We start from the raw sequence: 17,297 nt of genomic DNA on the forward strand, positions 1-17,297 counted from the left end.
AGGATTGGAAACAACACCCTGTGTGCCACTTGGATTACATGGTCTGTTGCCCCCATCTTATTCAAAGCTTTTTGATTTCCACACAAAAAAGAATCCTGGCTTTTCTTTCTGGTTATTTGTGGACTGTTTCTCTCTTTCCTACTTTCTTGTAGAACTTCCAGGTACTTTTAGGCACTGGGAGAGCTAAGTGCAACTTGTTGAGATGTATTCTGCTCGTTGTAGAGGCTCTGTCATTGTTCATATGTTAGATGTTCTTAGTTGCTTGGAAATGTTAGGTCTGCTGAACTATCTTAAAAGGAAAATTGCATTTGTGCACTTTTTCTTCCCCCCAAAAGCCACCAACTATAGTATGCAGCATCTGCAAACGGGATGGACATTCCAAAAATGATTGCCCAGAGGATTTCAAGAAAATTGATCTAAAACCACTACCACCAATGACAGACAGATTTCGGGAAATACTTGATATAGTGTGTAAAAGATGTTTTGGTAAGTTCAAGAGGTGTTTGTACTCCACTGTATACAGTGATCTGTAGCCTGGAAAAATTAAAAACTAGGGTTAAATTACTTATTTAGAGTTATTTACAATTCAGTAGGAAGAAGCTCTTCATTTCCAGCCCTAGGCTGCAAATGAATCAATATTTTAATTTGCAGATAATCCATGGCTGTGATACTTTATAACAGATTTGAGAAACTGATGTTATATGGGATTTTTCACTGGGTTTGTAAAAAGCTACTGGTGTTCCCAGAAATCAGGCTCTGGGCAAAACTAATTTTTGTGCTTGTCAAATTCTATGGAGTCTTTTGGGGCTGCTGTGGTGGGTTAACTTTGGCTGGATGCCAGATGCCCACCAAACCACTTTGTGTTTAAAAAATTGGGTGTCATGAAATAAAATCATGAAGACTCTGATATAAAAAGAAAACCACAGATTTAAGCAAAGCAAACATAACAAAAAAAACCCCACCAATCTTTTAGTTGGCTGAAAAATATTTTGGAGGCACTGAATGTCACATCTGACTGTGTTTTAATTTGTTTTTACTTAGATGAATTATCCCCTCCTTTATCTGAGCAACAAAACAGAGAACAAATACTGGCAAGTTTGGAGAGATTTATTCGAAAAGAGTATAATGGTATGTAACAGTAGGTAGTAGTTCTTAAGAATGCTTTCTTCAGTCGTGTTGTCCAGAGCATAAAAATGTGGTTTGTCTCATTTTATTTTCCTTGCTTAAAGCAATGGCATCTCTTTTCCTTCCATTTGTAAAGCTGTCTTGCAGACTTTGACATTGAACATCCCTTCATGCTATTCCACAGAAACATCCCTAGAGTGGAGGAAGAGCTGCCAGAGTAGTAATGCAGGCACAGGACTGCTCCAGTCAGGCCAGAAAGAAAGTTTGGTTGGGTTTAGCGTTAGCTTTGGTCGTGGGCCAAGGACTTTTGTTGCCTAGTCACCCGTGTTTAAGTATCTTAGAAATCTTAATGAGTTTATCTTCACATCTCTTTTATAGAACAAGCAGAAGGGGTGTAAAACAGTGCTAGAGCCAGGTACCAAACCCTGGTCTCCTGAATTCCAGATTGAGACCTGTTAGAAAGCCTTGAAAGACTTAAGGTTTCTGATTCTATTAACGTTTAGGAAAAAAGCTGTAAATAGGTGTTAGATCTATTTTCCTAGCATTAATTTCAGTTGAACATGATAAATGTATTCTTTGCAGTTAGGAAGGAATTTGTTTTATCTACATTATTTTGCTTTCTGAGAATGAAAATAATAATAATACTGTGTTTCAAACAAAACTGTAAACAAAGCAATTGGAAAAGAATGTTCCATAAAGTATTGTAATCTTACTGCTTGTCTCTTCTTGAAGAGTATGTTATGATTACAGAAACTCATTGACCAAATTTACCTAGTCACAGTAAAAATATGCAACCTATATAACCTCTGAATGGAACCAGAAATACTGCTTGGGCTAACTTAAGGGTAGCTCTCTCTTATCTGTGGGGTAAAGCTGTACTGATGACTGCACATTATTTTGATTTATTTTAAGAAGGAAGGTGCAGTCGCATACCACAAACATTGCACCACATTTAGAGATGCCATTTAATGATTATAGTAACTGTAACCTACCTCAGTTATAAAAAATAACTTTAAATAAGTCTTTATCCTGCCTTACTTTCTATAAGTAATTTCTAAAGTATTGTGCTTCCTCCTTTATCAAAGCTGAAGCCTTTGAAGTGACACTGTAAGTTCTCTCTTTAAAGTCAATTTCATGGGCACCTGCACATCACAGTTAAGAAATATTCCATACTAAGCACTTACCATTCAACTCCTAAAAGAATTTACCTTTTTTTTTGTCTATTCTTTTGATAAGATAAAGCCAGGCTTTGCTTATTTGGCTCCTCAAAGAATGGATTTGGATTTCGGGACAGTGATCTAGATATCTGCATGACGTTGGAAGGTCATGAAAATGCAGAGGTAAGAGTTTTGAAATTGATAAAATCTGCTGTTTTAAATTCAAGAATTCTTTAAGGTTTTTTAATTCACTTAAGATTTTTGTACACAGCAAAGGTAGGATTTACTGGCAGCACATTGGCTTGTTGCACTCTGCACAACTGGAGCAAGACACAGCCCATTTTACTTTTAATGCCTTTTAGACACAGTGCTATGTAGATGTCCATGTAGAGCATATGAGTCACCAGTTGATGTAAATTCATGTGCTGGCTTAATGCTTGCTCCCTTTTGTACATGGACTATTCATCTCTGAAACACATGTGATAGTAAATGTGCTTGTTGGAATAGGATCCATGCTTTAACATCTGAAGCTGTGGTATTTGTTTTTCCTAGAAATTAAACTGTAAGGAAATAATAGAAGGTTTGGCAAAAGTTCTTAAGAAGCATCCAGGTAGGTGCTTTAATGTATTAATTGTTTTTCACTTAGATTTACTGTAAATGTTGTTAATGGAGATGTTTTATGTACTAAAGTGTTGCTTCCCCAGGTTTGAGAAACATCTTGCCTATAACAACAGCCAAAGTGCCTATAGTAAAGTTTGAACACAGACGGAGTGGCTTGGAAGGAGATATCAGTTTGTACAATACACTGGTAAGCATCTGCTTGTGTCTGCTTTTGTGTTCACAGAAAGCTTTTTAATTCTTTCTACCTTACTCAAATAATGGTTTGAGGGAATATTTTTGAAAAGGATTAAAATGCTATTGTCTGTTTGGGTTTTTTTTCTACATCATTTTAATTCAGTGGCCCACACCCTCAGCCCAACCCAGGTAGCTGTGTATGACCTGATGACAGAGCAAGTTGTGGCACAAAAAGTCTTCTTTTGGGGATGCTTTTGGAAAGCCACTAGTGCCACATCCACCATGGCCTGTCTGTCATCATAAATAGTACAACTCATTCCAGCTTTCACCTGCCACTCTGAAGTTGCACAATTTCTTACATAATTGGCTCACCCTAACACTTGTTTGATTTTTTTTTTTTTTTCCTTTCCTTTTTTCCAGGCACAGCATAACACAAGGATGCTGGCAACATACGCAGCTATTGATCCTAGAGTGCAATATCTGGGCTACACAATGAAAGTTTTTGCAAAGGTAATATAAAAAGAAAGTATTTATTTGTACAACACAGTGTTTTCTCCTGTAGCCACTGAGTTTGCCTTCTGCCAATACCAACTGGAGAGGAGACAGTAGAATGCTGTTGATAGGAAGTGCACTTTCTGAAGCTTACTGTGCTCCATCTGACTGTGTGTGTCAAAATCAAATACTGGTACCTTCTGCTATCTGTTGAAAGATTTCTGTGTAAGAGAAAGCTGATGAAAGGAAAACTTTCCTTTTTCTTCAATTTCAAACCAGATGCAATCATAACAAACAAAAAAACCTACCCAAGTTCCAAGCAAAACTGGAAAACATGGTGACTGTAAGATGTAGGGGCATGTGGATGTGCATGGGCTTCCCACATTTCCATACCTGGGACCAGCCCAGAGATTACTGCTGCTTTCTTCTGGGACACTTGCCTTGTTTTACTTAGTATGAAAGTCAGGAGTAGGTAGGTGTGGGGTGATGAATCAGTGCATGAGTCTCTACTTGATGTGCCTAGGACATACAAATGACTTTAAGAGTTTCCAAATATCAAATCTGCATATTTTGTTATGATATTCTATCAAAGTGTTATACTATACAGCCTTTGATAATTGAAACACGGTGCTGCTTTTTATTCAAGCTGCAGTATTAAATACAGCACATCCAAAGAAAGCTTAGTAGAACTGGGGCAAATAAAAAAATGGCTTATGGAGGGTGCATCATGATACCAGATGTTCATGTAATAAAATACATCAAGATGAATAAAATAACTTTGTACCAGAATAGAATGGACATGTTCATTATACTGTCACTGAGACTAGTAATGATTTTCTTCTTGATGTGGTCACAGTAGTGCACAATATTGCCACGTCCCTTGTGTCCAGATTAAAAGTGTTGATAATAATGAATCTTACTTTTTTTTTGGGGTAGCATTGCATACTGTTGTGCATGTTCTAAAAATGTGACTGCAAAGACCAAATTTCCAAGCTGTGGGATATACATTCAGGAGTGTGTATGTGTGCAAGTGACTTCGTAGCTATACAAATACTTTGTGTTTAAGCAAAATGCCTCCTCCTCTGTTTGCATTGGCAGAAAACCCAGGAACAGCTGTCACTGCTGCTGCTAATGTGAAAGTAATTTGCAAATCCCTGGTTTTTCCAGACCTAGGAGGTTAAAAATGCATTGTTTGATATGACACAGGCTCAAAACACAGGATAGGTTAGAAGCAGGTGCTGTGGAAAGGTTATACTTTAATGAGATACTCAAGCACAGTAAGGTAATTCACTGATCAGAGTCATAGAAAGGCTTGGGTTGGAAGGGACCTTAGAGCTCATCTGGTTCCAGCTCCCTGACCTGGGCAGGGACGTTTGTTTTGCACTGTTGTGCAGGCTGGACCATGGTTTAATGAGGTACGTGTATGTTTTCTAGCAAAATGCCACGTATTGCCTACATTGCCAGGACAACATGGAAATTCTTGCTGTTAATTAATTATTTTTTAAAAAGGGGAGGGGGAACCAAAGTAATAAGGAAGCGTAGAAACAGCTCTTGCAACGTGAGTTTAGGAAAATTAAATTTTACAGCATTGAAACCTGGGATTTATGTTTCGGGGGTTTTGATTTGGGGTTTTTTTCCAGTTTGTCACATTATAAATTTTTTTTAAAGTGTTTTGGCTATGAAAAGCCTTTCTGTTTTTATGTTAGACAAATTATGCTGTGGATTTGCCAGATGGCAGTTGACTCTTGGGTGCATTTATTTTTCAGGCTTCATAAAACAATTTTTAATTATGAGGTGAATGTATTTGCTATTACTTATGGGGTTTCTGTTTGCTCTCTGACATAGTTGTTAGGCTGGAATGGTAAAATGTAAATTCAGCATTTTGTTTAAAATGTATTTTTTCAGCGCTGCGATATTGGTGATGCATCCCGTGGTAGTCTGTCTTCGTATGCCTATATTCTTATGGTTTTGTACTTTCTACAGCAGAGAAATCCACCAGTTATCCCAGTTCTTCAGGAGGTAGGTGTTCAGAAAATGAGGCTATGAAAATAGATGCACTTTTTTCTTCAAGCCAAATATGAGAAGTCTGGGCTTTTAGGATCAGGGGGGTGAATGAAATATGAGGCCCTTCTAATCAGCAGGTTCTTTACTCCCTCTTGCTTTTAGTAGGTAAAACTTAAAAAGAAAATTAGATGAAAACTGGGGGAGTCTGTTGAGCCTAAGTTCTGCTGTTACATTTACTTTGGGATTTTGGTCTTACGATGATATTTATATGCTGAACAGGATAGAAAAAAATTGGCAGGTGGTATGGAGAGAAGGGAATTGTAATTATGAGACTGCACCAGATGCTCTTGAAATGTGAGTCCAGCTCTTCAACCAGTTATTGTCAGAAGCATTATTTATTGCTCAGTATTTATCTGTAAGAGAAAAAGTTAATTTTATTATTAGATGAGGGGGGAAAAAGATAATTGATGCTTTGGTACAGCTTTAAAGATATTATTTTACATGTGCCAGGAAACTTTATTAAGAAAATAATGTTCTGTACCCCCACTGTATGAGTGGGGAGAATATAATTATTCAGCTATCTGCCTCTTCCTGGATACACTCTGGAACTCCCAAGAACGCCTGAAAATTAGCCCTTTCTGCCTCTTTTGGTTTCAGTGTGCAAGAGGAAAATTGGCTTAAGCACTGCAGTTGAGACTCAGACTTTCTTGCTGATACTTTAATAGTGGTTGGGGGTTTTTATTTTACTGCAACCCCGAGAGTGCATTTAAATAACAGTGGAATTTCCCCTTGGCTGTGCTAAAGTCAAAATGTAATAGAAATCATATAAAGTCTCCTTAGAGAATCTGTGGGCAAGAGGGATGTTGGAATCTTGACAAGGTAATTCAGTCATGTTTCCTTAGTTGCAAAGAACAAGTAAAAATTGAATATCCAAATAATTTGAGAGGTACAGCAACAATGCAAAAAGACTGTCAAACTTTTTTACGGATGGGAAATTGTCTGTATAAGAACTAATTGTTAAAATTAAAGTATTTGTTTTTATATTATTTTTTTACCAAAAAACCTGCAAGTATTTTATGGTGACTTTGAATTAGGACTGTAACTGTCACTCTCTGTTCTGGCAGATATTTGATGGCAAACAGATTCCACAAAGAATGGTGGATGGATGGAATGCGTTTTTCTTTGATGACATGGAAGAATTGGTAATATTCTAATTCCAGAAGAGTCACTAAAACTTAAACCTTGCTTTTAAGGAAAAGTAATAAACTTCCAACAGTGTAAAAGATTAATTTTATTAATTAATTAAACGTTCATATCCATAGTGTTGCAATGTTCCGAATGAATCCTGTTTTGCTGAAATGAGTTTCTGCTTTTTCTTGGTTGAAGTAATTTCTAAATAACATAAATCAGGAAAAATACTTTTTGTTCTTAGAAACAATCCAGGTTTAGTCTTAACTGTAGTGATTTGTCTTTACTTTAACCAAAAGAAAATGTTTATAGTAGACAAACTTGTAATCAAAGAGATACTTCAGCAGAAGCAGTGCTGCAGTAACTGTAGCTGAATAAATTCTCTTCAATTGCATGCAGAAGAAGCGTCTGCCTTCTCTTGGAAAGAACACTGAATCTCTTGGAGAACTCTGGCTGGGGCTGCTGCGATTCTACACTGAGGAATTTGACTTCAAGGAGTACGTGATCAGCATCAGGCAGAAGAAGCTGTTAACTACCTTTGAGAAGCAGTGGACATCCAAATGTATTGCCATCGAAGGTACTCCTCTGCTCAACTGTGTTTCTATTCATGAGGGAGGAAGAAACTGTTGCTTCAGAGTCTGTTCTCTTTGCACAGGATCTTTCTATGAGGAAACAAAAGTCAGTGTTTTAAAACAACTTTGCAAGTCCTACAGCTCACAAAATTCATGAGACTCATAACTTTTACTAAATGTCAGTGAATTGTTCTTAGTGTATTATGGTTAGTCATATTTTTAAAACACTCAGCTTTGCTTTGCTCTAATCTACTCTGCATTTAAAATTGAATTCTCTGCATTAAACCAAAAAATTCTATTGCAGTGTATGTTTTCCAGCTCTGATTTTTTGTTTTCCCTTCTTTGTGCAGATCCATTTGACTTGAATCATAATCTCGGTGCTGGAGTCTCTAGGAAAAGTAAGTTATGAATGTCTACCCTGATTAATGTTCACTGAGTTGAGCCTTTTCTGTTGTTTTCCAATAACCTTGTTTTTCTTCAATAGTGACCAATTTCATAATGAAGGCATTTATCAATGGGAGAAAATTATTTGGTACCCCATTCTACCCAGCTGTTGGAAGAGAAGCTGTAAGTTCGCAGAGTTTTTAGTATGTTTTAAAATTTTCTTTATCCGCTGAATTGATGCAGTCAAGGAAAATCTTTTGTATGTATTTATCAATTTGGTATGCACAATATATATAATTATACTTTGTCTGCATTAAATGTACATCTTAGTTTTGGGCTCCTGCAATATAAAATTCAGAGGAGTAGTTGGATGGGTGATGGGTATTACTGGCAGGTTTGGGGAAAATAAGCTTAATTTGTGTTTTTTATAAGACTTCCCATTGTATGATGTTCAGTATTACAGAAAACTGCAAATTTGGCTGAAAAACCCAGAAACAGCTCTAGGAACTTCACTGGCTCTTCATGTATCCAAGAGATGTTACATTCTATTTATTTTTCCACTTAGTGGAGATAGTAAGGGTTGCTGCTTAAGCAAGGAAAAGGATGATGATTGACTTTTTTTTTTAACAGTTGACCTTTAAAATTTTCTTAGTGAGTCAGGGTGAGGAATGTGTTCATGCAATATCATTTTGCAGAAAGTAGTACTTTGTGCTACAGGGTCCAGTCATTGATGTGTGAGAGACAACTTTTTTTTTTAATACGAGCAAATAAAATACTGTAATTAGTATTTTTAAGATCAACTAGAAATGTATTTTCTAAAACAGTTTAGAGGACTGTTCTTCCAGTGGCTTTTAACAGAACTTGAGTTTCTGAAGGATTTTAAAAATCTTTTTTATTTCCCGTCATCCTTCCCTATCTTCTCCTTTCCAACTGCTCACTTTATCTGTGTTTTTTTCCTGAGTTACTACCTCTATTTCAGTCTTTCGGGCAAGACAGTACTTTCACAATATTTGTGTTGCTCAGAGGCTGTAAACTGTGGCCTTTGTGCTGACACAGGGCAGAACTGCAGCTGTCCTGGGCAGATTCCAGGGGAGGGGAGTGATACAGGTCAGTCTGCAGATGCTCCATCTGTTTCCCACCTGAGTTGTGTTCTGTCTAAAGGGATGGAATCATGTCATTTGGGAAGGGACATTGGCTGCTTTGGAAAGCACACAAGCAGTGACTCAGATACCAAAATAGATCAGATGCAAAAAAATTGCCCTCTGAAGAGCCTTTGGGGAGGCAAAAGGTGGGCAGCAGGCTGGAGCCTGGATAAGCTGTTGTGCAAATTCAGCCTCTGTCCCTAAGACCAAATAGCCCTTTTTAACCCAAACTGCTCCATATCTCTGAAAAAGCTGCCATTATCTAGGGGAAGAAAAGGACCAGGTATAATCTCAGAAGCAGTAATATTCAGGGAGCAATAAGAGATGAAAGCTGACAATTTCACTTCCATTTCTCAGTCTTGTAAGTGAATGGTTTATATATTTCATCTGTCTGATGTGTTTTGATAGGAATACTTTTTTGACTCAAAAGTCCTGACAGATGGGGAATTGGCACCCAATGACAGATGTTGTCGTGTCTGTGGAAAAATTGGTCACTACATGAAAGATTGTCCAAAGAGGAGGCGGTAAGTAATACACAAAGCTATCCTGAAATCTTTGAGATTAAATCATGAGGGATTTGAGTATTTGAAGATTTAATGGAAATGAAGAAATGGCTGAATTGCAGAGAAAATCAGAACTTCATATCTGATCCTCAGTTTCCCATCCTATTTTTGCTTTTCTTAAAACAATTTCTGATGACCTCTTTAAATCTTAAGTGTTTATGGAAGTGCACACAGAGTAAAATCAACAGTATATTAATGTGTCGTTAAGCTTAACTTAAAACTTAGATCACTAAATTATCTATTTGTAGCTTAAACATTCAGATGGAGAACATATGACCTGGTTGCAAAATTTATCATGTATTAAAATGGATTTCCTGTAGTGATCATGTTCAGAAGACAGTGTTGAATTTGAATTGTTCTGTAAATCTGATAACATACATCTGCAAGGCAGATAAAAGTTCATTTATTAAACTCTAGGATTAGATAAAATGTACTTAGTTAAGGTGCATTTCTGTAACATCATACCAGTGCCAGTCACTTGGTGATCTTGCACCATTAATTTCACTTAGTAATTTTGGGTCCAGTACTCCTGCAAAAGGAGTTCCTAGTATGTGCAGGTCTCCAAATAGAATTTAACAGGAATTGACAGAATGTGTATTCCTCACTTTTTTACAGCTTTGGATATTTAATTACCCTCTCAGCCTAGGTTGTCTGACTCCTTGTAAAGCCTATTGAAGCCCTTAAAATGCAAATTAAAGTCTGGGCTTTTTCATGTATTACTTAGGTTCAGTTCTGTGCTCCATAATTCTTCAAGGGATTCCTGGTTTCCTCCTGCTACAAAATCTTTATTTACAGCCTCTTGTTCAGTCAGCGGAGTTCAAGATACGTGAGTGCACTGGAACCCTGAGGTCACAGGTGGACTATTTCTTTCAGATGCTCTCTGTACAAGTACTAGGACATGGAATTGCATCACCTCTTTCCCTGCATCTGCTTCAGGAAATGAAGTTGTGATCTGCTCTTCACACAAACTGCTACAGCCACACAAAATCTCTCTCAGATTGTATATACAACTCACAAATTAATACTAATACTTAACAATCCTGCAGGTATCTTGTGGAAAGACCTTCTTGTCTTGGTTCCTGATCACTAGTTCTCCTGTTGTATTAGTACTGAGTGTTTGAAAGAGCCTCAGTGCTTTGTTTCACATCCTGTCTGGGCCCAAACACTGACAGAGAAAAGTCCCCTCTCCAGTGAGGGGGAGGTTGTATGAACGAGGTGCTGCTCACTTGTTCTGGGTGTATTGTGACTCAGTGGGATTGCTGCACAGAACTACTCCCCAGCTACCTGTCAGGCTAAGCCTGCTTAACTGCAGGCATAGTTTTGCTCTATTACAGTCAGACAGCTTTTGGACAAACATGAGAGCTTCTAAGTTCTTTAAGTTTATACAGATTGTTAATCAGCCGGGATCTGAAAGTGTTTCTTGGGACTCCTGAGGTATTTGTATTCTGGTACAGCTGTTGGTTATGTAACCATTTCCTTTGAACTTACTGGTACAACAACTCTGCAGAGATGATGTGATTGTGTGTGTGTGGTTTTGTGATATTGCTAATAAAAATTATTATTCAGGTTGAAGAAAAAGGAGAATGAGAAAGATGATGAAAAAGAGGTGAAGGAAGATGACAGAGAAACAAGAGAGAAAAGATGTTTCATCTGTGGGGATGTGGGTCATGTTAGGAGAGATTGTCCTGAATTCAAACAAACCCGTCAGAGAAATAATAGCGTGCCAGGTAAGTTAGTTTATGTGTTAGGATAATTTGAAAGCTCTGAGATCCCTTTTCTCTAGGTTTCTATCCAGTCTTGGTAGTAGTTATCTTCAGAAAAAAAGTCCTGCAAGTAACGTTTCAGTCATTGCAAATACAACTTTTAGACTGTGTTGCTTTTCTTCAAGGAGAGTAATGCCTCCTGAAGTTGTCTTTGCAAGGGTGGTAAAAATGTACCCAGCAGTAAATACAGTGCACTTCAGGGTGTTGCATTATTTCTCTTCCACTCACAGTGGGTACACTTAGAAGTAGTAGTAGTAGTACTAATAATAATAACAACTATAGTAATAATAATAATATAATAATTGAATGCATTTCCTCTTCCAAATGTTTCTCAAATGTTAGGCAACCCTCCATCATCTGTAAGAGGTAAGTAAATGTATTTTCAGCAAAAATCACCGGTCTTTCAGTAACACTTAAAAAAACCCATACAGATGAATTAGGCTAAATCCAGCTTTCAATTTACTGATAGTACTTAGAGACAAGATTAATTCCAAACCCATTCAAATTAGGCCCTTGGGTGCCTTTGGTAATTGAAAAAGTAGAGGAAGCATTCATAAATGAATTTCAGAGAGAACCTTGCTTCTGTGTTCTGTTATCCTTTAGTCTCTTTTTTTTTTTTTTTTTTTTTGTTTAGTTTCTTTGCCCAGAAGTTTCTGCTGTTGTCATTGCTATTTAAAAAGCCACTCCTTACAGCAGTAATATGGAAACCTATATAAAGCAGAGCTCCAGCCTGATAGCAAAGTGAGCCTTGTTCCTGCTAGACTTTGCTTTACTCAAAAATAGATTTAGTGTTTAGCTGCTACACCTATTAATATTGTCTGCTGCCAGTAGAGGGAAAGTTTCCACTTAAAGGAGAGGTGAAAGTGATTTACCTACTCCGTGTCACTTGAGAATTAAGGTATCGCTGACTCCCACTTCTGCTCGTTATTCTGTCACCTTGTGGGTTTTATTAACATTTCTGTTCCTCGCTCAGGCACGCAGCTGGTCCGGAGCATGGTAAATTCCCAGCTGGTGGCTGTGGGCCAGCAGCAGGTGGAGAGACCCCTGCGCACCAGGCAGTCATCAGAATGTGTAAGTTCTGTGAGGGGCAACTTGCAGGGAGCAAAGCTGTAGCAAACCAGCCATGCTGGGAACAGGTTTGCACAGTTTTTTCTCAACAGATTCTGGACTTTATAATGACAGCATTGCTCTCTGCCACTTGTTGAAACTTTGATTTGTTATATACTGTCTCTTGGGGAGCAATTATGGTTTTTCAGTATGGAAACCTCAGTCAAATTTGGTGTGAGATGCCTTGTGATTCTGAAAGGCCAGATTTAAGTTAGGATGCCTTTCAAATTCTCATTATCCTGGCAATATTCTGGAGTTACTCAGGGAGATAAAGCATAGCTCATTGTTAACATGCTGGAGACTTAGGTTAGTGACAACCATGACTCTCTGTGGTTTGAGAGATCTGTCTTAAGGGACTGTCATGAACAGACAGAACACAACTGAGTCATATTTCAGTTAAAAGTCTGCCAGAGCACACTAGAAGCACAAGCAGAACAATGGGGAAATTTTTGGTAGTTTTATCCTAGAATTTGTTCAAGTCTCTGTAGAGCTACATGAAATATGTTTAATCTGCTTCTGAGTGGAGATGGGTAGCAGAGGGTATTTGAACAAATAAAACTGTTGGCATTTAATATTTTTGAAGCAGAGAGTACAGCAGTAATTAATTTATTTCAAGCTGTTAGTCTGAGAAGCATGTGCCTGCTAATGAAGCTGGCAAGTAAGCAAATACAGTAATCAAGGCTGCTGATCACTAATGCTCTTCCTTCAGTTTACTACTTTCCTAAGTGTTCAGCAAGCGTTTATTGGAATGCTGGCTCCAGTAACAGAGACCTTATGACATACCACGTGCTGCTAAAGAGAGACTGATACAGCCCTAAGTGAAGGGCTGAACATGCCACAGGAGTATTTTTTTTAGGAGCCCTGTATTTCTGCCTGGGGAATCAAAGCTGAACATGTGGGTGCACACAGAGTCAGACACATCATGGGCACATTCTTGTGTCACCTGGATGTCATGGACTCTCTGTGTGTTGCATGGTTGTCATTTGGCCAGGATTGGTTGGTGAATATGTTCTGTCCAGGAATTGTTTGAGAAGAACGGGAAGGGGGAATACTGGTGGAGTAAGAGGGAGAGAATAGGAAGCAGATCAAGAGGCTGGAGCATAATATTCCTCCTCTGCTGCTGCTGACACATCCAGTGCATGCTTGTGGTGGGTTAATATTTGCAGGAGTTTGTAGTCAGTGCTCCTGCTTTATTTTTGTAACATTTAGACTGTTAAAATTTAGAAGTAAGGCAATTAGTTAATGAGATACTGGGCTGTAAATAAATTGGGTAGGGAAGACACAGATTAAAAATCAGAAACAAGTGTTTGAGGAGTCTACTGAAGAACTTGGGGCTAATATTTGCTCAGAATAGTGTTTCTGATGGTGGGATGTAGCACATTAACAGACCAAATTATCTGTTGGTGAAAGTCAGTGTCAGTTGAACTGCACTTGCTGAAGCCAACAGGAACTTGGGTGCAGCGTTTGGGTGTTGCTGGAGAGTGCTTTGCCATTTGATGGATAGCCCAATACAGTGGGTGCTTATTAAAGAAAACACCATTAAATAGGTTGTGAACTAATCAGAAATATATGCTTTTTTTTTTCCCTCCAGTCTGATTCACATCAGTCATCTTACTCTCCACAACCTCAACAATTCCCACAGAATTCCTCTCAGCCAGCCTCCATTAACCAGACTCAGCCACAATCAATATCCCAGTCTAAGCACGTTCCGCAGCCACAGCAGGGTGCACAGCCACCCCATCAGGTCCAGCTGCCTTTGTTTAACTTTCCCCAATCTCCCCCAGGTCAGTATTCCACCTTGCATAACCTGGGACTTCTTCAGATGCACCATCACCACCAAATTCAGCTTCCCAACACTTCTTGGCCTATTCATGGGCCTGTTATTCACTCTGCACCGGGTAACCCTCCTCATTCTACAAATGTTCCATTTTCTATGAGATCTGGCAGCAGCAGCACCACAAATAACCAGAGCAGTGTAAGCTTGAATGATCCCAGTATCATCTTTGCACAGCCTGCTGCCAGGCCCATGGGAATCCCCAGCACTTCTCATGAGGGACACTGGCACAATCCTGTGACTCCAAACTCACTGGTGAACAATGGCACTGTGGGGAATTCAGGTAACTTTTCTCTGTTGTATCAAACCTCTCGTACTTTGTGCACAAGTGTTAAGTGTTACAGGAACAGCTAACTCTTTCAACTTGTTTTATAAAAAAAATATGATGCTTAAGAAACAAAGTCATGACTTTCACCTGTCTTAACATTTTTATAGGAAAAAAATTAAGAATTGCTCACCGTAACTTTTAGGCATTAGTCCTGTCTGCCATTAATGGCTGTGCAACAATGAGAAATCCTGCATTCAACTGGGAAACCTCCTCATCGTTGTTTGAATCGCATTTCTGTGAATGTTCTGGCAAATAACAGATTCCTTATATCAGATAATCATGGAAACATTAACGTTGGAAAAGACCTCTAAGATCAACACATAATTTATTAGACAAATGCTGAGGTTACAACCACAAACTCAGAGACTGGCAGAATTACAGCTGTGCAAGTTGAATATTGTCTCCTCGCCTTTAGTTCAAAATCAAATGATCATACCCATTCTTTTTTGCCTGTAGTTTATCCTGCCACATTTAACTTCCACAATCTCAATGCTGATTCCTGAAAATACATTTTCCTATAAAAAGTGGGTAACAGCCTCTTGCCTCATAGCAAAGCCAAGTACATTGGTGTGTTTGAGGCTGAGAAGAAGCAGTAAATAATGATAAAAGCCTGTTCAGTTTTCTCTGCAACATGAACTGTGGCAGCCCCTACATTTTAACTGTTGACCTTTACGTCATTAATCCTGGTGGTGGTCTTCTGATTTATTCTGAGTAAGTCCTCCTATGTTTAAATAAATTAATCCATAATACAGTGTACTGGTGTGGTTGTTCATCACAAGATGAAAAGTCTGAATCTCCTGCCCAGCCTTTCTCTGCACTAGTGAGGTGATTGTCAGTAACAGTAGATTTTCAGCTGAGTCCACAGCTTTGGATGAGGAATAATTCACCAGTGGGCTTCAAACATGTGTTAAGGTGCTGGAGATACATGATTTTCTATTTAAAGCTGTGTGGGGAATATATTTTAGAGGATACAGGAACTCCTAACCATGTGTTTTCTGTGTCTTCAGTGTGCTCTGTCCCTACCTTTCCGTTTCTGATCTTAATTCTCATCTGTCCCCTTCAGCTTTGTCTTTCCCTCAAGCAGCTCCTTTCAATCCACATCTCCTTACTAAGATAGCTGCCTTCTTTCAGACAAGCTCCATAAATTCTAGTTCCTTCTGCATTCTCCCTGTTTTCTTGTGCTGTCAGTCACAGTATTTTTTCCCATCCCTCATCTCCCATCAATTTCCAGCCTCATCACACTCCTTTTCCTAGTTCCCAGTCATAGTATTTTTCCTCTTTGTATTTGAATCAGGTTTATTTCCTTTTTGGCTTAGATGCCATTAAGGTGAGTGCCCAGTAGACACGAGTTGGCTCCTGTCTCTTTGAAGCCTGGTTTCTTACCTCCTCAGGACAATTTGAGAACAGTAAGTTTGAGGAAAACTTTGTCCTGGCTCACTTAACCTTGGCTTGAAAGGAGCTACTTTAATTTAATTTTCTTTTCAGTAAACAACTGATCAAAAGTAGAATCATTAGAAGTATCAAGACAGCTCTTTTTCATGCATACTCCAGAGCTATGCCTCATGCTGTGGGTCCTGCCTCCTTGGATGCTTGATTTCTCATTCTTAATGTTGCAGTGATTTCAGAACTGTAACTGGAATAGCTTACAATTTGTATACTTATTTCCAAAGTTTATATTTTTTTCTCTAAAATTCAATTTTTAAGTCAGTCCAATGATCTAGATAGGAAGTTTCTTAAGCATGTAAGTATTAGTGGAATTCCAGTGTACATCTGAGAATTACTTCTTGCAGTAGGATAATAGCTTTCATGTCACAGCTCTGTCAGTGATAGTGGATATTTGTGTGGGATTAGATAGAAATAATATTGTTCAGCTCTTCTATTTTTTCATCATGAGAAAGACATAACAATAGTGAAATCATAGCTCTTTATTTTAATATTGATTCATCCTCTCTCTTCCCAATAATTCTATTATAGTAGATAATGAAGTAATTTAGGTGGTAATTTTTACTGATGTATATTTAAAAAAAAGTAGCACATCAGACTAATCGCATTAAGTCCCCTGCAAACTGTTATTTAAGATGTAAATTGTATTTGTGACTTACTGTTTAATTATTTCAACTTGCAATGTGCTTTTCCCTTTCAATTGAAAAATAGATCAGGGTTTCCAAGGACAGTTTGGTAAAATGAACCCTCCTTCTGTCCCTTGGGACCATGGGACCCCTACCCATTTTCCTCTCCTCCGAGGAGCGTGGCCTTACAATATGCCTCAGAACTACATGCAGCAGGGAAATGCCAGCTACCCACCGAACAAACCTTTCTACCCTCAAGGTACTAGAAACCACTATGTGAATCAACAGCTCATGCAACATGTCTCTTTACTGTCTCAAAGGCTTTAAAAGCCTTTAAAATCGTGTCACTTGCTAGGCTCCCTGGAATCATAGCAAATCCAAGAGTCAAATCAGCGCTTCAGCTTCCTCTGTGGATCAGTGAAGATCTTTGTGGGAGGGAAGGGTTAAAATAAAATTCTGAAATCTGAGCCAGTTTGCAGTCTGTTGCATTTCCAGCCTCTCTTTCCTTGCTGCTGCTGGCTCACTGCAGAGCCACCTCTGCTTCAGTAGAGGTTAAGATGATTGGCCCATGAGAGTGTTCAGAATATGAAGAAACTTTTGTCCTAATTTACTTTATTTGGCTTTTGTACCTTGCTTTGTGAAATGACTTACATAGATAAAAACTTGCAAGACCACAGAATAATTGAGGTTGGAAAGGGCCTCTGGAGGTTCAGTCCAGCCTGTCTACAGTCTGAGCAGCACTGACTGCAAAGTTAGGTCAGGTTCAGTTTGTTG

At 38.4% G+C, this 17,297-nt stretch overlaps 1 protein-coding gene across 4 annotated transcripts in view; it reads left to right on the forward strand.

Moving 5' to 3' along the window:
• The window catches only part of TUT4 (terminal uridylyl transferase 4), a 43,601-nt gene that overhangs the window by 25,189 nt on the left and 1,115 nt on the right, over nt 1-17,297 (forward strand). For 2 of the 4 annotated variants that reach the window (XM_085067588.1, XM_085067589.1), the window contains exons 14-29: nt 336-486; nt 1,042-1,128; nt 2,362-2,465; nt 2,835-2,892; nt 2,987-3,090; nt 3,498-3,587; nt 5,475-5,588; nt 6,698-6,775; nt 7,161-7,338; nt 7,684-7,731; nt 7,818-7,900; nt 9,268-9,383; nt 10,989-11,149; nt 12,159-12,256; nt 13,884-14,409; nt 16,609-16,782. In XM_085067588.1, coding sequence (XP_084923714.1) covers nt 336-486; nt 1,042-1,128; nt 2,362-2,465; nt 2,835-2,892; nt 2,987-3,090; nt 3,498-3,587; nt 5,475-5,588; nt 6,698-6,775; nt 7,161-7,338; nt 7,684-7,731; nt 7,818-7,900; nt 9,268-9,383; nt 10,989-11,149; nt 12,159-12,256; nt 13,884-14,409; nt 16,609-16,782 — 2,170 coding nt within the window. Of the gene's footprint in view, nt 1-335; nt 487-1,041; nt 1,129-2,361; nt 2,466-2,834; nt 2,893-2,986; nt 3,091-3,497; nt 3,588-5,474; nt 5,589-6,697; nt 6,776-7,160; nt 7,339-7,683; nt 7,732-7,817; nt 7,901-9,267; nt 9,384-10,988; nt 11,150-12,158; nt 12,257-13,883; nt 15,206-16,608; nt 16,783-17,297 lie in introns of those variants that run through there. The other 2 variants (XM_085067590.1, XM_085067591.1) reach the window with 2 other exon arrangements.

Source organism: Lichenostomus cassidix, chromosome 8 (assembly GCF_008360975.1).
Source record: "Lichenostomus cassidix isolate B80296 chromosome 8, HeHo_3.0, whole genome shotgun sequence".
NCBI classification, from domain to species: Eukaryota; Metazoa; Chordata; class Aves; order Passeriformes; family Meliphagidae; genus Lichenostomus; species Lichenostomus cassidix.